At 36.1% G+C, this 23,187-nt stretch overlaps 2 protein-coding genes across 9 annotated transcripts in view; both read right to left on the minus strand.

Annotated features, from left to right (window-relative positions):
- LOC136025021 (lysyl oxidase homolog 3-like) overlaps positions 1 to 15,114 on the minus strand; it is a 61,845-nt gene extending 46,731 nt beyond the window's left edge. Inside the window, exons 1-3 of the mRNA XM_065700654.1 lie at positions 14,840 to 15,114; positions 3,143 to 3,289; positions 2,283 to 2,404 (exon numbers count right to left, since the gene is read on the minus strand). Of these exons, the coding sequence (XP_065556726.1) occupies positions 2,283 to 2,404; positions 3,143 to 3,289; positions 14,840 to 15,029 (459 nt within the window). The 5' untranslated portion in view covers positions 15,030 to 15,114. The remainder of the gene's footprint in view (positions 1 to 2,282; positions 2,405 to 3,142; positions 3,290 to 14,839) is intronic.
- Positions 15,115 to 18,354: 3,240 nt separating this feature from the next.
- Positions 18,355 to 23,187, minus strand: part of LOC136025022 (uncharacterized) — a 125,266-nt gene continuing 120,433 nt past the window's right edge. For all 8 annotated transcript variants that reach the window (XR_010616998.1, XM_065700659.1, XM_065700658.1 and 5 more), the window contains one exon: positions 18,355 to 18,619. The gene's annotated coding sequence lies outside the window, so the exon portion shown is untranslated. The remainder of the gene's footprint in view (positions 18,620 to 23,187) is intronic.

The following is a 23,187-nucleotide window of genomic DNA, read 5'->3' on the forward strand; positions in this document are numbered from 1 at the left end:
ATTGGGAAATGTACAGACGTTTTCAGGGGGATTTTTTGGGTTTCGGGGGAGAGAGGTTGAGGGGGGGGGTATGTGGGAGGATCTTTCAATGGATGAATTTGTCATGGAGGAAGAGAATTTCAATGAAGGGTTTTCTTGATGAAAACCCTCAACGCCCCACTTTTAACGCTAAAGTTTGACTCTTTCTCTCAACTGTACTTTTTAAAACAGTAAAAACTTTAGCGTAAAGAGCGGGGCGTTGAGGAAGGAACAGCCCCTTTCATATATGGAGTAATTTCATTTCGTTTTAAGTTTTAATGTCGCTCCTTACTTTCAGTTAAAAATACTTGTTTTTTATTTCATTTCTGAACGTTTTTGAATTAAGGCATGTTTTGATTTTGGCTCTCCGCACATGAATAATTAAAACGAAATTTGCATATTAATTTATTCTTATGGCTAAATGGCTTTCTCATAGTTTTGATCAGACGATTTTGAGAAAAAAGACGGGGGAGTAGGCTTAGTTACCCTTCAATTTTTTGTTATTTAAAAAGGCAACTAGAACTTTTAATTTTTTAAGAACGTTTTTATTAGTAAAAATATGCGTAACTTACAAATTAACTTACGTAACGAACTTCTATATTCGTATGTTTTTATTACATATATGAGTGGGCTCACCCCCTTGCCAATACATCGCTCTTTACATTAAAGCTTAAATTTTGTCGCAATTCCTAAGAATGACCCCTGAATAACGAGGGCCGTAGAATAAATAGTTGAAATTAATAAAGTTACTTTGACGTAAAGAGCGAGGTATTAGGAGCATACTTGAAAAGGGCATAAGAGATTGTAACTCTCATTCTGATGAGAAATCTTTCAATATGCTACGGCCACCAATACAATACGGTCATCATCCATGGGGAAATTAAGAGGAGATGCAGCGATGCTACCAATGTGAAAACGTGATTGTCCTCGTTATTCAAGCTTGGAAACTTCAAGTTTCTGGTTTGGTGTTATTGACAAAGGGAATAATTATTGATGTGATTTTTATTTTAATTTTATGTTATTTACAAGGAAAGTTCGAGCTCTTATCGTAATTATCAAAATTTATTCAGGGGTCCTGAAAATAGAGCTTGGGTGTGGCTCGGCAGGTGCCGTAATATTTTGGCTACATACTCTCTTAACGGTTATTGATTTAACGAAAATATTTTTATCAAAAAAAGAAAAAATTCCAAACAAACTAGAGAGTTATTAAACCTAGATTGAAGAGAATTTAATGAAATAGTAATTCATGGGCAAAATGAATATAATCACTGTCAATAAATCAGTGAAGCCCGAACGTGAAAGGTAAGTGAAAACGTAAGTGAAACAAACAGAAGTTACCCTTCAAATACAGAAAAATGGAGTTTTATCTTAAAAGAGAAAACCATTAGATTATATTTCATTTTCAGTAAGGTGTAAATGACAATCTGGCCTTTATAGGGCATAAAGCAATAGCTTTACCATTATTTTCGGTATTTTCTGCTTGTTTTAAGTTGGACTTGGTTATTTACTGTAACCTCTGTTTCTTTGAGTTTGACTTATTTATTGATAGTAAGTGAAAACAATCAGAAATTACCCTGAAAATATAGAAAAAGAGGATTTATCTTAAAAGAGAAAACTAATAAATGTATTTGATTTTCAGTAAAGCGCAAATTACAATCTGGCCTTTGAAGGGCATACAGAAATAGCCCTACTATTGTCTGTTGTATTTTCTGCTTGTTTTAAGTTTGACTTTATTATTTACTTTAACTTCTGGTTCTTTGGGTTTGACTCATTTATTGATAGTGTTTATCTTCGGTTTACCTTTGAATTACTATTTGACTTTGTGTCATTCATTAAATCTTGTCATAAGTGTAACTTGGCTCTTTACTTCTGTGTGAAACGTTTTGTAAAATTAATTTTTGTTTATTTCACTAACACAGCTTTTCCTTATTGGCTAATAGAATAGGTATTTGTGTCATTGTAGCAGTAATAATAGTTATCATAGCCAACTTCTCTCTTAACTTAGGCAGCGCTATTTGCCTTGCCTATGAACGCCACTTTTGCACATGATTTAAGAAGCATTTAACCTCTTGGCAAATTTTGTCAACGGAAAATACTACGAACCCTTCTAAAAAAAAAAAAAAAAAAAAAAAAAAAAAAAAAAAAAAAAAAAAAAAAAAAAAAAAAAAAATCCGGATACGACTTCCACGATTAAACATTAAAGAGGCTGTAAAACATATAATATATTTACAGGGACAGTTACCAGATCCTAAGGAAGTGCTTACTTTACATTTTACACCTGCCACTTCGGTATCTTCACAATCATGTGTACCCCATCCATCATGGCGACACTCTGTGATATTTTTCTCTGCACCAGAACAATAAAGGTTGTCAATCCAGAATTTGTCTGAAAAAAATATTTTAAGGTATCTCAAATGTCATCTTGTAGATTTACATTTGTAAATACGTATTTGTCTCATGCAATTTGTGTATGAGCGTTATAGAGGGTTTTATTTGGGCCTCTCTGGAGAATGAATAGTAAACACACATTACATACTTTTTTTATGGATTATAAATTTTCAATAAAGTGTATAAAGGGTAAACCAAAGCCCATGGTAACCAAAAGTTTTAAAATGCAAATTGTAAAAAAGAGTCTAGTTAAGAAAATTGACATTTGGTGATGATTGAAGCGTTGTGGCTATTATTTCGGCTATCGGTATGGTAGAAGTGCAAAGTGAATTATTTTTTTGCCAGAAAAATAAAGGTTGTTAATGTCAAATTAGCGTTAGAGAAGATTATATTGAGGACTTCTCTGGTGAATGAATAGTAAAAACATACTATATACGGTTTTTATTGTGGAAAGACAATAAAATTATAAATTGTTCTAATCTTTGATTTTGAAATAACAACTATTATCTGCGATTATTTTACCAGCAATAGTCAATTACTTGACCTACAAGGGTGTTTCTAGTAGCTCAGCTTAAAGCACCCCCTTATACCACAAAATTCCTTGGAGTGGGCTTCGGTCCCCCTAAAAATCCAGAGCACGTCCCTGGCTGTCATAATACTTACTTTTCTTTTAAAAAAGTTGAATATATATCTTTAACACAACATAGTACAGTCAAGACAACATTTGTGTACTTACGCTTTGCCGGTCCAAAGAAGCCGTTATGGGTTGCTGTTATGGCACCTGGAAAGCCGAGCTCTCGACAAGCAACATCAGCATCAGTCTTATCGTATTCATCGTCACAAATTGAGCCCCATCGATTTAGGTGGAAGATTTCAAGGTTACCTAAAGGAATAATTTTAAGATGACGAAGGGAAAAAATTGTAAGAAATAGAGAAGTTTCTTGGTGTTCTACAGAGTGACAAAGTGCAGCTGTATGGTTTCTCTAAAGTCTAGATATAGGCTTAATATCGAAAGTTCGTTAAAATTTACTTCCACATTAAAAATCAGGTGTTGATACAAGTATATCGACCTTAGAGGAGTATACCAAAAGAGTTAGCTGGCCCCTTTCGACAGAAAAAAATAGCATTAAGCAAAAAGTTTTATTTTCTTTCACAAATATTACGTTTTTCTAGAAGACCTCTTTAATGCTTTATTCCTCCTGTTTATAGCCGTGTGTACTGGAAACTGTAAGATATAATTTACTTACAATAGCGCTGCAAATGTATCAATTCTTTAAGTTCAAGTATAACCGAGAAAATATATCAGCTTAGCATTAATATTCTGCATCAATTATTATCCAAAGCTGGCTGAATCTTTTCCCATTGAGCTTTACTTACGGATACTGTTGAATTGAATTTTGGATTTTCATCCTGTTGTTTAGCCCACGTCTACACTGATCCACGTCAGATTAAATTTGATTTTTGATTTAGTTCATCTTAGATTTCAGAAAAGTTAATTAAGTTCATGTTGCTGGATTTCCCCCTTTGGACGAAAAAATTGCGTGAAATTTTCCACGTCCGCTGTGGGTTATTCCCCTTACCTGTTTAGGTTGGGGAAGAGAGTTTTTAGGCAAGTTCTTAATAATGTATATTATCAAGTCCCATCCCATCCCATCAAATATAGAAACAAGTGAGTTCCATTAGAAAGATTTCTTCTGGTGGGAATAGCTAACAATATAAATAAAGCCATGCCATTCATTGCATAGAATTTCGAAGTTGGGTAGTTGCCTGGTCGTGCTATTTCAACCCTAAATTGGAAAGAAGACTAATTAGAAAACTTTATTAAAAAACTATTGGCAAGCATCTTCCCTTTGTCGACCTTGACATTGGAATCAAAAGATTTGCACTTCATCTCAGTTCTCGTGCCTGGGAACACGTAATGATTAGTGTTTATTAATAGCAGGCCCAAATAACAAATTCTCGTTCAATCTTATTAACACTTACTTCTTTCAATTTGAATTGTACTAAATATATTTTTCATGTTTTCAGTTGATTCAGGCATAATTGTAATGCAAAATAATAAAACTACTCTATCCAGAATTAAGTAACTTAGTATAGATAGTAACCAAAAATTTTAAAACGCATTTTGAAAAAAAAGAGCTGCCTAGGGAAAAAAACAACCATTTGAAGCTAATTCGAAAGTAATAACTATTTGTTCGGTTAATCTTACTAGTGCTTAATTTTGAAATAACAAAGTTGTTCTGATTGAAGTAGAAAGCAAAAGTAAAACTTTGAACGAGCAAAAACTGCTACTTCGCACCTTGTACAATAGATATACAGACCATGTTCAAATAAACTGACTCGTCTACCATATAGGTACAGAATTTTACAAAACTAGTACTTTATTGAAAACACAAAACTGACTGAGCAAAATAGGGTAATAATCAGCAATGTTCTTAAACAACCTATCAAAAATAAAAGACTGTCTATAAGTTTCCCAACAGTCTTTCACTGTCCACGAAATTAGTGAATTTTAGTATACTACTGCTTTTGTAGTGAGTGTTACCAAGGCTGAGAATATTGATGTAAAAATTAGAGGAAATGTACGGGGATAGCTGAAATAAATCGGAAAATGGTATTTGTATGCACATTGTTGGTAGGCCGGATCAGCAATATCTTTGTAACTATTTACCAATTCCAGCTGAAATTTATAGGGTATCACGAGGGGGATGTTAAACTAGCCAAAAGTTTTCAACTTGGCACACCTAACCGCTCCAAAGATAATGCTGATACGCCCTTTTGACAATCTGTACACATACGGCATGTTCTGATTCAGTTCAATTCTCCCTTCAATATTTCCTAAAAATTTCACTTTCTTATCCTTAGGCATAGCTCTAGTAGCAGTCACAGTAGTAGTAGTATTATTTTTGGGAATAGTTGTAGTACAAGCACTAGTAACAGTAATACTTGAGCAGCAGTAGTATTAACATATTGCCCTGTGGTCAGTTGAGAATCCTCCAATTAGCCGCTGCTATGACATTGCTGATATGCCTTTTGATAACCTGCATATTCATAGTATTAATTTAGTTCAACTTCTCTCAGTACTACAATACTCTCCAAGCAATCCCGGAAAGTTCCAAATTAATACACAAATCCATTCTTGAGATAGGGCCTTTTTGACGATCTGTATGCACATAGTGTGTTTTGATTTAGTTCAAATTTCTCCTCCATATTCTGTCAAATTTTTACCTTCATACGCTTAGCCTTAGTAGTTCTAGCATCAGAATAGTAGTGGTAGAAGTAGGATCAGTAGTAGTGTTGCATTACTGCTAGTAGTAACAGTAGTAGTAGCAGTACTAATAGCAGTAGTCGCATGGATATGTTGCCTTTTTGGCCAGTTTAGCAGCCACCTCATGATACCCTATAAGTTTCAGCTTGATATGGTAAATAGTTACAAAAATATCGCTGATCCGCCCTACCGACAATCTGCATACACATACCATTTTCTGATTTATTTCAACTTTCCCCTGTACATTTCCTCAAATTTTCACTTCAATATCCTCAGCCTTGGTAACACTCACTAAAAAAGCAGTAGTTGTAGTGCTAGCAGTGGTGGTAGTAGCAGTAGTAGTAGTAGTAGCATTAGAAGTAGTAGTAATAGTAGTAGCGTGCAAATATTCCCTTTTATTCATATGATGTTTCCCTTTAAGCATTTTTGAAAGTCGCAACTTAATGCACTAATCCATTCCTTTCGACATCTCCACCCTTCCGACAATCGGCATGCACAGAGTGTGTTTTGATTTAGTTCAAATTTTCCCCTCTATATTCTTTTAAAATTTCACCTCCACACCCTTAGTCTTAATAGTGCTAGTATTATAATAGTAGTGCTAGTAGTAGCTCTAGTAGCAGTAGTACACCTTTCCAAAGATATTGCTGATACGCCCTTTTGACAATCTGTATGTACACAGTATGTTTTGGCTCAGTTTAATTTGCCCCTCGACATTTTTTCCAATTTTCACTTCAATACCCTGAGCCTTGGCAGTACTTCGCTACTGAAACAGTAGTTGTAGTGGTAGTAGCAATTGTAGTAGCAATAGCAGTGCTGGCAGTAGTAGTGGTGTGCTAGTATTGCACAGGCAGTGGTGTGCCTGTATGCAATTAACGTATTTTTATTTAATTCGACCCCCCCTCAATATTCTCTGAAAGATTCTCAAGAATGCCCTTCGGCTTTTTGGACACTAAAGTTCAAATATGCCCAACTTTCTCAATAATAAATATTATGTGTAAGCAATTGGTGGGTTGCATAACTTACAATCTTTGCCCCGAGGGCTGTGGGGGAGGGACTGTTGACATCCCATAAGACACAGCTACTATACCTTTCGACTATGCTGAACAAAATGGCTATCTCAAATTTTGATCTGGCGTATTTAGGGAATTAATGGGCTTGCGGGATGACGGTTGCCCTCCTATCACTTTTGATTGTTAAAAAGGTTACTAGAACTTTCAATTCCCAGTTGAATGAGCTCCTTTCGAACCTTCTATGACACTCTCTATATGAAATACCTTGCTTAGAAAAAAAAATACAGGGTGTCCGCTTCGCTCTTTACTTAGACAGCGGTATTGTGCTGCCTGTGATATGGATCTGGGTTTTAGATGACATTTTGTAATCCTGTCTAGGAAATTAAATAAAAAAAACAAGTTTTTTTTTTAACTGAAAGTAAGGAGCGACATTAAAACTTAAAACGAACAGAAATTACTTCGTATATGAAAGGGGCTGCTTCCTCATCAACGCCCCACTCTTTACGCTAAAGTTTGACTCTTTCTCTCAACTCTACTTTGACAGTAAAAAACTTTATCGTAAAGAGTTTTGGTAAACATTTTTTAGAGTTTTGGTTACTATTGAGCCGGGTCGCGCCTTACTACAGTTCGTTACCACGAACTGTTTGGTTGACGATTGGGGCGTTATGGGTAGAATCTTTCTTGGGGAGGGAAATTTATGGGGGGGAATGAGACAGAATTACTTTATGAAATTATTTTTAATTGTCTTACATTCTCTTTGCCAAATTTTTCATTCAGAGGTAATCCGGGGGAATTATCCAGGGGCATTTTTTTGCGTGTTTTGTTTTCTGGGAAATAATTTACATCGAAGGGGGAACTTCTGGAGTGATCGAGAAATCGATTATAGATTAAGGTTTTATTCAAATGAAAAAATACTAAGGAGAATTTTTCAGGCTGAATCGTCCGTAAGCAATTTTACAGGGAGGGGGATTCTCAGCGAGGATGGAACTGTCTGGAGGCAATTTGGGGGGAGGCGGTTAACCTTATGTTGGATGACATTTCGACGGAGGAATTTTCAGTGAGGGGGAGGGGTATATTTCATAGAGGATGAGGCAGATTTACCGGCATTATTTAAGAAACAAACAGAAATTATTCCATATACGAAGGGTTGCCCCCTCCTCAATACCTTACTCTTTAAGCTAAAGTAGGAAACTTGGGGGGCATTTACTTAGAATAGGAAGATTTTTTTAATATGCTAACAACTTTAGCGTAAAGAACAAGGTATTGAGGAAGGAGCAACCCTTCATTTACAGGATAAATCTGCCAAAATTAATATTTAAATTTTGTTTTAATTTCTCATGTATGGTGAGCCAATTTGGAACCTGCATTAGTTAAAAAAAAAGTCCAAATATTGAATAAAGAAATAAGTTTTATTTAAACTAAAAGTAAGGAGCGACATTAAAACTTAAAACGGACAGAAATTATTCGGTATGTGAAAGGGGAGTCCCCTCCTCAACGCCTCGCTCCTTACGTTAGAGTTTCATTTGTTAAAAAGTAGAGACTAGAAAAAGAGTGAAAATTTAGCGTAAAAAGCAAGCCATTGAGGAGGAGACAGTCCCTTTTATACACGGACGAATTTAAGTTCGTTTTAAATTTTAATGTCGCTCCTAACTTTCAGATAAAAAGTCTTGTTTTTTTTATTTAGTTAGACACAGGAATGAGTACATGGAGTAAACGGAATCAGTATTGGGCCCGTAGCCAAGTGCTCCTTTTCATAATCTCTATTTTTTTAAATACACTCTTTTAAACATTTATCTTATAAATGGGACAAGGTATGAGACTGCTAAGTACCATGAGATGTTACTAACTTCAATCCGAAAGTGGTAATTGCACGCTTGCTTTCATGAGCAGAGCTTTCAACTTGAAACAGAAATATGACAAAAAAAAAAAAAAAAAACAACAAAAAACGAAAGATTAGTGAAATAGCTTCAAATAATCGTCTCCACCACTGAATACAAAACTATACACTGCTAACACACTATAGGCTCTGGCTGAAGAAAAATTGAAAATCTTTCTTTTTGGGTTCCAGCCTTGAATTTTATACTGATTAAATAAAAAAAACTAGTTTTTTTAACTGAAAGTAAGGAGCGACATTAAAACTTAAAACGAACAGAAATTACTCCGTATATGAAATGGGTTGTCCCCTCCGCAGTCCCACGCTCTTTACGCTAAAGTTTGACTCTTTGCCACAATTCTACTTTTTAAAACAATTAAAAACTTTAGCGTAAAGAGCGTGGGACTGCGGAGGGGACAACCCATTTCATATACGGAGTAATTTCTGTTCGTTTTAAGTTTTAATGTCGCTCCTTACTTTCAGTTAAAAAAACTAGTTTTTTTTTTATTTAATTTCTGAACGTTTTTGAATTAATGCATGTTTGATTTTGGCTCTCCGCACATAAATTATTGAAATGAAATTAGTATATTAATTTTTTTTTTTGGCTAAATGGCTTTCTCTTAGTTTTGATCAAACGATTTTGAGAAATAAGGGGTGGGGAAGGAGGCCTAGCTGTCCTCCAATTTTTCGGTTACTTAAAAAGGCTACTAGAACTTTTAATATTCAACGAACGTTTTTATTAGTAAAAAATATACGTAACTTAAGAATTAACTTACGTAACAAACTTTTATATTCTTATATTTTTATTATGTGTACGAGGGGGTTTGTACCCTCGTTAATACCTCGCTCTTTACACTAAATCGTAAGTTTTGTCCCAATTCTTTAAGAATGACCCCTGAATCAAAAAGGCCGTAGAATAAATAGTTGAAATCACTAAAAATATCTTAGCATAAAGAGCGAGGTATTTATCTCCTCCTAAATACCTCGCTCTTTATGCTAAAGTATTTTTAGAACCCCTCATATGCGTAATAATCTCTGTTCGTTTTAAATTTCAATGCTATTCCTTACTTTCATTTGAAAAAACGTTTTCATGTTTATTTTTTCATTGTTTTTTTATAGTAATGCTAGAAAATCCTGCGCCCTTTTCATTGAATTTTTCTTCCCTCATGACATATTCCTCAAAGGAAAGATCCTCCCACAAAACCCTCTCCCATCAACCCCACCCCCCAAACCAAAAAATCCCCATGAAAACGTCTGTACACTTCCCAATAACCATTACTATATGTAAACATTGGTCAAAGTTTGTAACTTGCAGCCCCTCCCTCAGGGATTGTGGGGGAGTAAGTCATTCCCAAAGACATAGTAATTATGGTTTTTGACTATGCTGAACAAAATGGCTATCTTAAAATTTTAATATGTTGACTTTTGGAAAAAAATGAGCATGGGAGGGGGCCTATTTTCCCTCTAATTTTTTTGGTCACTTAAAAAGGACACTAGAACTTTTCATTTCCGTTAGAATGAGCCCTCTCGCGACATTCTAGGACCACTTGGTCGATAAGATGACCCCTGGGAAAAAAAAACAAATAAACACGCACCCGTGATTTGTCTTCTGGCAAGAAATACAAAATTCCACATTTTTATGGCACTTGGTATTAACCAAGTGACATATAGCAGTCGCCAATTCTGTCGGTCTGTCTGTCTGTCTGTCTGTCGGTCTGTCGGTCTGTCCCGGTTTTGCTACTTTAGGCACTTCCAGGTAAGCTAGGACGATGAAATTTGGCAAGCGTATCAGGGACCGCACCAGATTAAATTAGAAATAGTCGTTTTCCCGATTTGACCATCTGGGGGGGAGTGGGGGCCCGGTTAATTCGCAAAAAATAGAAAAAATGAAGTATTTTTAACTTATCAGCGGGTATTTGGATCTTAATGAAATTTCATGTTTGGAATGATATTGTGTCTCAGAGCTCTTATTTTAAATCCCGACCGGATCTGATGACATTGGGGGGAGTCGGAGGGGGAAACCTAAAGTCCCGGTTTTGCTACTTTAGGCACTTCCAGGTAAGCTAGGACGATGAAATTTGGCAAGCGTATCAGGGACCGGACCAGATTAAATTAGAAATAGTCGTTTTCCCTATTTGACCATCTGGGGGGGGGGGGAGTAGGGGCCGGTTAATTCGGAAAAATAGAAAAAATGAAGTATTTTTAACTTATGAGCGGGTGATTGGATCTTAATGAAATTTGATGTTTGGAATGATATTGTGTCTCAGAGCTCTTATTTTAAATCCCGACTGGGTCTGATGACATTGGGGGGAGTTGGAGGGGGGAAACCTAAAATCTTGGAAAACACTTAGAGTAGAGGGATCGGGATGAAACTTGATGGGAAAAATAAGCACAAGTCCTAGATACATGATTGACATAATCGGAACTTATTTGTTCTCTTTGGGCTAGTTGGGGGGGGGGAGTAAGTCTTAAAAATTAGAAAAATGAGGTATTTTCAACTTGCGAACGGGTGATCGGATCTCAATGAAATTTGATGTTTAGAAGGATATCGTGTCTTAGAGCTCTTATTTTAAATCCCGACCAGATCTTGTGATGGGGGCGGGGAGTTGGGAGGGGGAACCTAAAACTTGGAAAACACTTAGAGTGGAGGGATCGGGATGAAACATGGTGGGAAAAATAAACACAAGTCCTAGATAGATGATTGACATAAACGGAACGGATCCGCTCTCTTTTGGGTAGTTGGGGGGGGGGGGTTAATTCTGAAAAATTAGAAAAAATGAGGTATTTTTAACTTACGAACGGGTGATTGGATCTCCATGAAATTTGATTTTTAGAAGGATATCGTGGCTCAAAGCTCTTATTTTAAATCCTGACCGGATCTGGTGACATTGGGGGAAGTTTGGGGTGGGGAGACCTAAAATGATGGGAAACGCTTAGATTGGAGGGATTGGGATGAAACTTGGTTGGAAAAATAAGCAAAAGTCTTGCATACGTAATTTACATAATTGGAACGGATCCGCTCAATTGCGGGGGGGGGGGTAATTCTGAAAAATAAGAAAAATAACGTATTTCTAACTTACGAAGGAGTGATCGGATCTTCATGAAACTTCATATTTAGAAGGACCTCGTAACTCTGATATCTTATTTTAAATCTCAACCGGATCAAACGTAATTGGGGGGGGGGCAGTTGGGGGGACCGGAAATCTTAGAAAATACTTAAAGCGGTGAGATCAGGATGAAACTGGATGGGAAGAATAGAAACCTGTCTAAGATACGTGACTGACATAACTGGACCGGATCTGCTCTCTTTGGTGGAATTGGGAGGGGGGAGGTAATTTTGAAAATTGAGGTATTTGTAACTTACGAAAGGGTGACCAGATCTTAATGAAATTTGATATTTAGAAGGATCTTGTGCTATAAAGTTTAACTTTAGGTTCTGACCTTCTCACAAGTGCCAAATGAGCTCTTGGCTCTTCCGATCTCGTACCATATGAGCTCTCGGCTCTTCCGACCTCGTCCAAATGAGCTCTTGGCTCTTCCGACCTCGTACCATATGAGCTCTCGGCTCTTCCGACCTCGTCACAAGTGCCATATGAGCTCTTAGCTCTTGTTTAGATAGGAGCTTGAAATTTTTGCTATAGAGTTCTCTGATATACCGAATGCGATAGTGTGATTTTCGTTAAGATTCTATGACTTTTAGGGGATGTTTCCCCCTTTTTTCCAAAATAGGACAAATTTTCTCAAGCTCGTAACTTTTGATGACAAAGACTAAATTAATTGAAACTTATATATTTAGAATCAGCGTAAAAATTCGATTCTTTTGATGTATCTTTTAGCATCAAAATTTCGTTTTTTAGAATTTCGTTTACTATTCAGCCGGGTCACCCCTTACTACAGTTCCTTACCACGAACTGTTTGAAAAGAAAATAATTCGGTATTTCGGGGCTTCTGACATTATTACTCCTTTGCGGAAGTTAGGCTCAAAATTGAAAAAGGATTATATTTTTTCTCAGGGCCCCTTCCACCTCTTAGTTCGTTTATTTTCCCGTTAGTTTTCACCTGTTTTCGCTATATAGTTGTGTTATCTCTTAGCAGTTCTTTCGTTAGTTGAGTTATGGTTGTGGTATATATGTTTTATCGCTCGTATAGTTGTGTTATTTTCAAATTATACTCCATAATAGAGAGGTTCCGAACACCCAGCATTGTATGTTAAGCTCTTAATTTGACGTTTTTTTTCTAACGTGACCACATTCGTCCTGCGCCCTTTTCATTGAATTTTTCCCCCCATGGCATATTTCTCCAAGGAAAGATCCTCCCACATAGCCCCCTCCCTCAACCCTACCCCCAAAACCAAAAAAAATCCCCCTGAAAACGTCTGTACCCAATAACCATTATTATATGTAAACACTGGTTGAAGTTTGTAACTTGCAACCCCTCCCCCAGGGACTGTGGGGGAGTAAGTCATCCCCAAAAACATAGTTATTATGATTTTCGACTATGCTAAACAAAATGGCTATCTCAAAATTTTGATCCGTTGACTTTGGGAAACAAATGAGCGTGGGAGGGGGCCTAGATGCCCTCCAATTTTTTTGGTCACTTAAAAAGGGCACTAGAACTTTTCATTTCCGTTAGAATGAGCCCTCTTGCGACATTCTAGGACCACTTGGTCGATACGATGACCCCTGGAAAAAAAAAAAAAAAAAAAAAAAAAAAAAAAAAAAAAAAAAAAAAAAAAAAAAACAAACAAACAAATAAACACGCACCCGTGATTTGTCTTCTGGCAAAAAATGCAAAATTCCACATTTTTGTAGATAGGAGCTTGACAGTAGGGACTTCTACAGTAGCTACAGGAACTTCTACAGTAGGGTTCTCTGATACGCTGAATTTGATGGTGTCATTTTCGTTAAGATCCTACGACTTTTAGGGGGTGTTTCCCCCTATTTTTCTAAATAAGGCAAATTTTCTCAGGCTCGTAACTTTTGATGGCTAAGACTAAACTTGATGAAACTTATATATTTAAAATCAGCATTAAAATGTGATTCTTTTGATGTAGCTATTGATATCAAAATTTAATTTTTTAGAGTTTTGGTTCCTATTGAGCCGGATCGCTCCTTACTACAGTTCGTTACCACGAACTGTTTGATTTCTAAAATACTGTGTCATAGTCGTCGATCTGACAAGAGATACATACTTTTGGTAAAAGCAGCAGAGTTTTAGGGCCCTTATTATTATTTCATTTGCAACAACTTAACATCAATAGCAAGGGAAAAAAGAGAATGCAAAACCCAAAGAAATTGGATAAAACCGACGCACTGCTCCCAATTACAAGCATTAAAGTCAAAATGTAAAAGAACAAAAACTTCCATAAATTACTTTTTTCCCCATCATAGGTAATTTGCATTTTACACTTTTATTTTGTCCCTTTTTCATTGACAAACTGTGGTTTAGGACAATAATTTTGTTCAGTTTGAATATTTTTGAAATCAGACTCGTACTTACCAACTGATTGTTGCAGTTAAACCTAAATATGTTGCATAGAGAACCCAAGCTTTAATTTACAGAAAAAGACGGGGAAGGGTTGTAAGAGGGTGTTATCCCCCCTCTTTTCAGCGCTCCTTACATGCCTGATAATTTCTACTTGTCTCCAGCCTTACGTCAGTTTTTGTTCTCGTTTACCCTCGATAAGAAATTCCACATTCAACATCATTCCTAGAAAACTCAACTCTAAAACAACTCAACTCTAAAACATACCTCCTCTCTCCATCCCTCTTTTACCCTAGCATAAAAAACAAGAATTGGATGTAATTTTAAGACCTATAATGTTTCAATTTTTCCAGTGAAGGGGGGGGGGGGGCAAGGGTAAATCATTGTCCTTGGGAAAGAGATAACACTAAAGAAAAATTTATCTCGGTATTGATAATTTGTTCTTTTTTCACCCTGCCAGTTTATATTTTACTAGATACTATCTTTTGGTTGAGAGTATCTGTAGTGGGAAGTGTTTTTGGTAAAGGTCTGCTAAACCGTTTGAATTCAGCAAGGCGTTTTATTGGATCTACAATTTTTCTGAAAAAGAATGCAATACTTCTAAATAATCAGATGTAGTTATGTAATGATCATGTTGACCACGAGCATTCATGGAAAAAATTAAATAACATTTCAGGATTAGAACGTGATTAATGTATTTTCTTATATGGGGCTTTAGAATATATTGGGATTAGGGAAAGAATATCAACTTATAATAAAAGAAACGAATAAAAAGAGGGTTGACTGAACAAGCGATACCTTCACTAGGCTTTGTCCCATCCACCAGTCGAATCATTCCTTCTAATCTACCATGCTTTTTCAAGAAGTATTTCAGTTTTTTCGCTCTTTCGCTCCGTCCTAAAGTCCTTCTTCTTCTTGCTGAGCCTACGTCTTGAGAAATAGCCACATTTACGGCTATTGTCAATATGCATAAGGTTAAAAATTTCATTTTAGCACAGTTTGTTCTCTCGAATAGCTAAATTTTTATCACGCAATCATTTCCAATGTCTCAAGGAAATACTGATGGTCCCACTGAAAGTTTTCCGACCTCAACTAATTTTGGTTACGTCACCGCACTCCTCAGGACTTGTGCCAGAATGCCACGTTCTAAAACACTGAGTTAGTCTCATTACTCATTTATAATGTCACACCCAAAATTTATTCGTACCTACAGATGTGACATCATAAAAAGTGTTTTAGCAAAATTAAGTAGACATCGATGGTATTATTACCCTGACCACTTCTCCTAATGCGACATCATAGAAAGAGATTCTTTACAAAACTAAATAGGTGCAGAAGCTAGGTTGCAGCGACAGCAACAATCTAGTAAAAAACGAAGGATGACCTATAGTAGCCAGACATCTAAAGATGTGTTAAAAAAATTCTAATGAGAACAAACTACCATTTGCGGTTGATTTATGAATCGAAACTATTTCTGCGATTAGTCTTAACAGTAAAATAATATTTTGAAAACAAATTTATGTAAATCTTTTAAATTAGCCTGAAAGCCCTCCAAAATGTTGTCGGATCGAAACGAAAATTGCCTCAAGAACGTATTGTTGTCAATTTTTGTCTCCTGTATAAGACGAGCCTTTCCACTTAAGAAAAAGTTCCTTTTTATCAAACGTTTTATTTTCATACTGCAAGAAAGTTCATTATTCATCAGTCAATTTTGTATGCTTCAAATCTTGTTTATTAAAAATATTAGTGAATTTTTTATTTATTTTGGATTCTAATTTTGATTCTGTCAAATGAATTGATCACTCCCTGGATTACTCGAGAAAAGGAAACATACAAAGCGAGAAGAATCTTTCTCGATATTGTATTCTAAGAAGTGATAATCCTCATGCCGTCCCCAATGAAAAGGTACCTGTTTTATTTTTGATATTGAAGGTTCAACTGGGAATACATCCGGCTTTTGTTAATGACTACATGAAATAAGTACCTTTGGTTTTGGCTTCCGTATCCCTTGATCCTTGTGAACTATACTTCCACAATACTTTCAAAATCATCACTTACTTTCGACAACAACTCCACTAACTGTTGAAATGTTAAGATGTTCTTCAGTGCAATCGAACTATAGCTCTTTGCATGGCTCAAACACAGAAGACGATGTGTATTGTATTTACACCGAGATATCTCTTGCATTCAACATGTAATTTTCTCGGACAGTCTTAACAATGGCATTGGAAGCACCAACAACTTATATACTGTATTCCAGCTTAGCAACACATGTAAAAATACCTTGTTGGGTCTTTGATTGGAGAAGCCTTGCCCTATATTTGACTCGTTCTCATCATTTTTGTTGATTGATGGCATGACTTAAAAATTACCGTAAAGAGCCGAAGGCACACGTTTGGAATACTTTCTTATCTAATTTCTGTTTCTTATAAGTTTCGATATTACTCATTACTTTCATCTTAGATAAAAACTTACCTCCCGACTTGAATGGGCTATCCCAACTCTTCAAAAGCACTTCTTTCCTACGAAACAATTTCTAGGTACATAGCCAAATCTTGCGTGTCCTTCTCAAGCGTTGTATCCGTCTCGACCACGTTTTGTACTCGAGTTTTTTCATTGTCCTGGATACTCTTGTTTTCAAAGGGTCTCGTGGGACTCCTTTTCTTTAAATTCTGCTTACTTTTCCATTTAGATTAAAAATTTCATGCCTTCTTTTCCACTTGTAGTCGACTCTATGCCGACTCATGGAGAGTGTTCAATATCGTGTTGCAAGCTATCAGAGGGTTGAAGTCAGGGTATCCACCCGTTGAAAAAAATCGCTAGATTTTAGGGATTTTCCCGTTGATTTACTGATTTTCTTCAATAATCTAGTGATTCATATGCTGATCTAGTGATTTTATTTTGTTTAAACAATATAAAAAAACAAACTAGAAATAGTGATAAATGACTAGGGGGTGGAAACCGTGGTCGAAGTCAGACTGGACTGATGGAGTATAAGGTATCTGCAAGCTACTGGAAGTGTGGAAATGATAAGCCAATTGCTCAGAAATAAAAGATTTATTACTACATACGGCAGCAGGAAGCTGGCCATGTAATTTCAAAAAGTGAAAGAAGCCCAAGCCAGAAAATAAAGGAATTTCAAGTCAAGCAAGGCTTTAACTGAGGATCGATTAATGTCTTGTATAAACTCCGTGCTTTGTCATAAATTTTTGAAAGTGGCTTCAGTGACGAGGGAAAAGTTGACAACCAAATAAAAGAACAATATGAAACATGAGACTAAACTACGCTGTACAGCAAGATACCAAGAATTGACCCAGGAAATAGGTGTTTAAATTTTTAAAGATCCCAGTGAGATTTTGGGTTTTTTACATTAAGGAGTAATAGATTCATTTAGAATGGTAAAATTTTGGGAGAATTTATTTAAGTTATCTAGAGTTCAGGTTTTTAAGTCAGCTTATTTGGACAGTTTGAAGGACGGTACACAAGACTCGTGGTTAAATCTGATCAAGAAAATTCTGGACCTTTGTGGCCTGTCAAAGATTTGAATTGAAGTAAAAGGCCTGATGAATGAGAGCGTGTCAGCATGGAAGGAAGTCCAGCAAATCCTAAACGACCAAAAATTCAAGAGTGGCAAGTCCAAAAGGACCAGTCTACATCGTTGAGGTTTTACTCCCGAACTAAAGTGTTAGTTGGATGTGCTTTTTTTTAAGAATTTGGGTTGAATAGAAATCATTTTAAGAATTTATTGTTGTTGAAGGGGAGGGGTTTGGATTTAGGAGAGAGAAGAAATTTTTTGAGAAAACTTTGGTTGACGGCCGGCCACTACTTTTGCCTTATGTGTGGATGTAGGAAAGATAATCTCTTTCATTTTGTATTCGAGTGTGAAGAGCTGTCGGAGCTACAGAATGGATGTTTCGATCGAATGTGTGGGAGTGTGTGGGAGTGTGTGTTGGTAAATTGAGCCGACATCAGAGGGAGCATGTGCGCTATACATTATTTCTGACAGTTCTTCGTATAGAAATTAAACATCAATAATTATTTTTGAGGGGATCGCTTGTTAAGTTGATTCTTAGAAGTTGAATTTTATTATTGTTGTAGTTAGTCAGTTAAAAATGTTGACTTCGTTGTGTTTCTTCTTGGTTTCTATAATTTAAAGATGTATTTTTTCTTCGAGCTTCGTTTGTAGTTGTATTTCGTGTTGCTATTTGCCCGCAGGCTTTTTGCAATATATCTTATTTTATATTATGATGCTTGAAAGAAAGATTTTCATCAAGCAAGATGCCTAGGAATCAAATCCATCGGTCCCAAGGTCTACTAAGGGAACCCCTCGAAACGTGTATTTCATTTAAACTAGAGCAAATCTATAAAATTCTTAAGAAAATGAGAAAACATGACTTTCCAACATTTAAGGCACGGTAATTAACATCAAAGCACTTAAAAACGCTTCTAGAAATTCAATCACCTTTGCATGGAGATCAGACTCAATCCTACTGGGTGCCTAGAATGTTGTCATTAGCAAAAATAATGTGCATTTGAGAAAGACGAGGTCTTGTACTGCTTGTTTGTCTGTTTGTACATCTGTACTAAAAAAAATAAAAAAAAAGAAAAGAAAAACTAAAAAAAGAAGAAAAAACTAAAAAAATATAAAAAAAGAAAAAAACTCAGAAAAAAGAAGAAAAACTAAAAAAAGAAACATGAATGACATCATATAATTTCATATAAGGAAATTGTTTGTTACTGCAAGGCGTCATTGCAATATAAGGAAGCTTTCATTTTAATACATTACATCATGTTCAATACGACGTCTTATTCAATATTAATGCTTGTGGCCAGGGAGTCACTTACATGAAGTACTTTTACTTGAAGTACTACTTAAGTAAAATTTTCCATTACCTGTACTTGTACTTAAGTAAAAACTCTAGGGGGTACTTATTACTTGACACTTAAGTAAGATTACGAAATACTTACTACTTAAGATACTGATAATGTACTTGTTTTTCAAATAATTTACCTTTGACACGAAATTTTTTTGTGCGTGTGCTTTGGCAATGTACAAGAAACTATCGCCTTTGGATTTAGAGTAAACTCAGATACAGCTCCACGTCCTATTTTTGGATGTGAAATAAGGTATTCGTTTATCACGAAAAAAAAAATTATTGTATGATTATCACTTGGTTTAATTTTGTTTAGAAGTTATATAATAAAAAAATGCGAAATTATTTCACAGTTCACTGGTCGACAGTGAGCTAATATCTTTTGTTTTGTGCTAAATGTTGCATAGTGTAGTCCATAAAACTACTGAAGCTATGAATAAAAATTACTACCCATCTAAATGTCGCTTGATGCAGTGGTATTTTGTCAAATTCATTCCGATAAGATCAGGTATTCAGACAAATCTAACTTCAGATTTGTCCCTCCATTCATAAATAATAGGCCCTACTAAATTAAAGGAAAATTCAACTTTCTTGAAACTTGAAACCCCCTCCCCCCCTATTTGAGATAGGGTTTGTAATATCAACACTCGATATGAGCCCTGATCCTAGGCATCTTTGGTCTAGCTTTCATTCAGATCCGTTGTTCCATTCGCAAGTTATACTAAATCAAACAGAAAACTTAAACTTTTCAGCAATTAAAACCCTCTCCCCCCTTGTTATATTTGAGCTAGAGTCTTCATCCTAAAACTTAATACGTGTCATGGTCTTAGGCCTCTGTGGTTCAATTTCCATTCAAATCCATCACTCTAGTCGCAAGTTACTCTGAAATAAGCGAAAAGAAGATTATTCTTGTTCTATTTGAGTTAGAGTCTTCATTTTTAATCTTGAAGTGTCTCATGGTCCTTGGCACCTATGGTTCAATTTTCATTCAAACATGGTCAGTGGTTCTCCCGATATACTCGATTGCACAGACGGATGGACAGACAGACAGGTGGACCGACAGATTTCGCAACGTCTTAGGTCGCCATATTGGCTCATTGGATCCCAAAAAAGATAAGAATAGCATATCATCATCCAGGCATCATCACCTATTTGGATGGTGGAAAAAATCCATCAAGATAGGTTTTTTGAGATCCGTCTGTCCGTTCGCCCGTCTGTGCAATCGAGTATAGCGGGAGAACCGCCGGCCAGATTTGGATTAAAATTGCACTAATTGGATTAAAATTGAGCTTAATTAGGGCGATAAGAAGGGGGCTTTATGTGTTAAAAAAGTATGAGTTTTTCATTTAATTCAGTGTAACTTGCGAATGGAGAGATGAATTTCGATGAAAATTGAATAAAGATGCCTAAGAGTATGATAAGCATTAAATTCTGGGACGGAAACCCTAGCTTAATTAGGGCGAGGGGGAGGGGGCTTTAAGTGCTAAAAAAGTTGAGTTTTTCAGTTAACTCAGTTTAACTTGCGAATAAAGTAATTGATCTCAATGAAAATTAAGCCACAGATGCCAAAAACCATAAGACACATGATGTTTGGAGATGAAGACCCTAGCTTAACTAGGGCAAGAGGGAGGGGTATTTAAGTGCTAAAAAAAGTCGAATTTTCATTTGATTCAGTGTCACTTACGAGTGGATTGATGGATCTCAATGAAAATAGAACCAAAGATGCCTAAGACCATGACAGGCATCAAGTTTTGAGCTGAAAACCCAAGCACAAATAGAACGAGGAGAAGTGGGTTTTAAGTGCTGAAACAAGTCGAGCTTTTTGTTGAATTCAGTATAACTTTTGAATAAAGCGACGGATCCGAACGAAAGCTAGCCACCCATGACTTGCCCAAAGCTTGGAAACAACCCTTTTCCAAAATGAGCCATATTGAAGCCAACCTTCAACCAAATATTCCATCCCTAGGAAAAAATTACTTTTTTATTACTTTTTTCCCGGGGGATTTCTGACTAAGTATCATGGTTTTTGCCACTTCATGGTGTGAAAACTGCTGCTAGAAATAAATAAGTTGCAAGTTCTGAAAACTTCAGCAGTTCGACCAACCGTATGGGATGCGTCTGAATCAGCGGGCTTCCTACAGGCCCGTGATTTTATAATATATGTTTGTAGGGAGTTTTACCTACCATCTGAATTGACTACGCAGCATCTGTTTCCTATGGAAAGTCAGCATGGTCATATAAATTATTTAAACCTAATCATGCTTGCAAATTTTGACTGATCTATAGAGCTTGTCTCTCTCCTTGTGCAGGTATATATCTGTCGTTTTATCTAGTCTAAATGGTTTCCAGAATCGATGATGATAAGCTGTGTGGAAACTAAAAAACCCAAAATTACAAGAATGTTTGAAAAATAAAACACACCTAGTCAAATCTAACAAAATTTTCACTATCGTCCCATTGACACTTTATTTTATTTAGAAACATTAATTGTCAGATATCAACAAAGTTCCTGTAGGGTTTGTTTTTACTTAAAAGAGACAAACAAGCACATTGAATGCTTAACTTTTTGATATTCTAATCTTACACCAGTTGATTAGAGCAAAATCATTTGTGACAGCACTGTATCTATAAACTTGATACAATATACTACAAAAATTTTCAATCAAACCCATGAAACTAGGGACAGGTTTCTATAAAAATTATACATGCTATACATCAATGGTAGTCCACGCTTTTCTTTTTATAAAGAAAAAACTATTTGATAGAATATACTGGAAGGGGGGGGGGGAATAATGGTGCTTGGAAGAATTTTTGGGATATTTGGATCCAAATTTAATTTTCTTGAAAACCTGAGAATTTCAGGATTTTCACCATGTATTGCTCTATATATGACCCAGTAGGTTAATCTCATATCTCAATTGTGGCAAAGAATATCAAAGGGACGGGCAATGATGCCATTATAACAGATGTAAAAAAGATTTCCTTTTTTACAAGGTCTCCTTTTTCTTGTCAATGTAATCTTCCTCGACCAATAAGGCCTTTGATACAAAATTATCATTGTTACCTGATGATAAAGCTGTCTATATATTAGACAGACAATTATGTTTCCCAATGACAAAAATGACCACAGGTAACTTGGTGCTGCGGTGAGCTGTTAGCAATAGTAGTAATGTTTCCCAGAGGATCCATAGATTTATATCTAATACAACTTAAGCTGTCACTGTATTTAAAGGAAGAGGTGACCCAAGGAATATATTCCCTAAGGAACCAAACTAGGCCCAATCCTATTTAAACTCTCCAGGAACAACACTCCTAAGGTGGTTAAGAACAGCTAAGAACTAAATGCAGACAGTTTGAAACTCTTTGGATCAGCAACTTCCACAAAAGTTGCTCTTCCCTATAAGATCTCATGAACCTCTGTCCTTGGTCAAAGCGACCACTGTCACATCTATCATACCATTAACTCTGCAAGTACCGATATTCCAATTCAGAGTTCTGAGCAAGAGCATGAGCTTGGGAAGTTATTGAGAAGAAGCTCAAGTTTTAAAGCCACAACCGAGTTGCAGAGGCAAACAAGGTCCTTGGTTAAATCAAGTCTCAAGCGATGAGTCATCACCCTAGAACCATCAAGAAGCTCTACACAACCCCTGTTTATCCCCATCTTCAGTTTGCTAAATTGACTACAAGCCTGCACTTCAATTGTGACACTTTCACTTGAGAAGATCTAGTGCAGAGCAACCGAGCATCCTTTTGACGAACAACATATCGCCTATGAGTATTCACAAGAAAATCTTGGCCTCCCTGCCATAACAAATTTTAGAAAGAGGGGAGCTATCATCACGATGTTCCACAATCAACACAATCAAGCCGATTCTTGGTCAAAGTGAACACTCTAGAACAAAACATAATCCCAAGAACCTCACCTTCTTCGCCAACTGCATCATTCCATTTTGGAACTCGCTAAGAAAAACGTACTGTGTCTGCCAAATCTATTCACAGCTTTGATATGAGTGGAAAAAGGAACCAAAGCCATTAGCATCTACACCATTCTAAGCCTTGGGCTTACATTCAAGCAATTGCACTTGTAGTAGTTTTACATCTCAATGCAAGTGAGGAAATATGCAGGAACCAAGCCAATGTTTAGCGTAGTACTCAAAGGAAAATGAACTAGGAAGAATACATAATTTTTTTTTAATCTTCTATTTTTGCTTTTAGTATTTTATCACGGTAGCTTGTTGTCCCCTAAATACACTTATGGATGTGACTTCCCTT

This window comes from Artemia franciscana, chromosome 3 (genome assembly GCF_032884065.1).
Source record: "Artemia franciscana chromosome 3, ASM3288406v1, whole genome shotgun sequence".
Lineage (NCBI taxonomy): Eukaryota > Metazoa > Arthropoda > Branchiopoda > Anostraca > Artemiidae > Artemia > Artemia franciscana.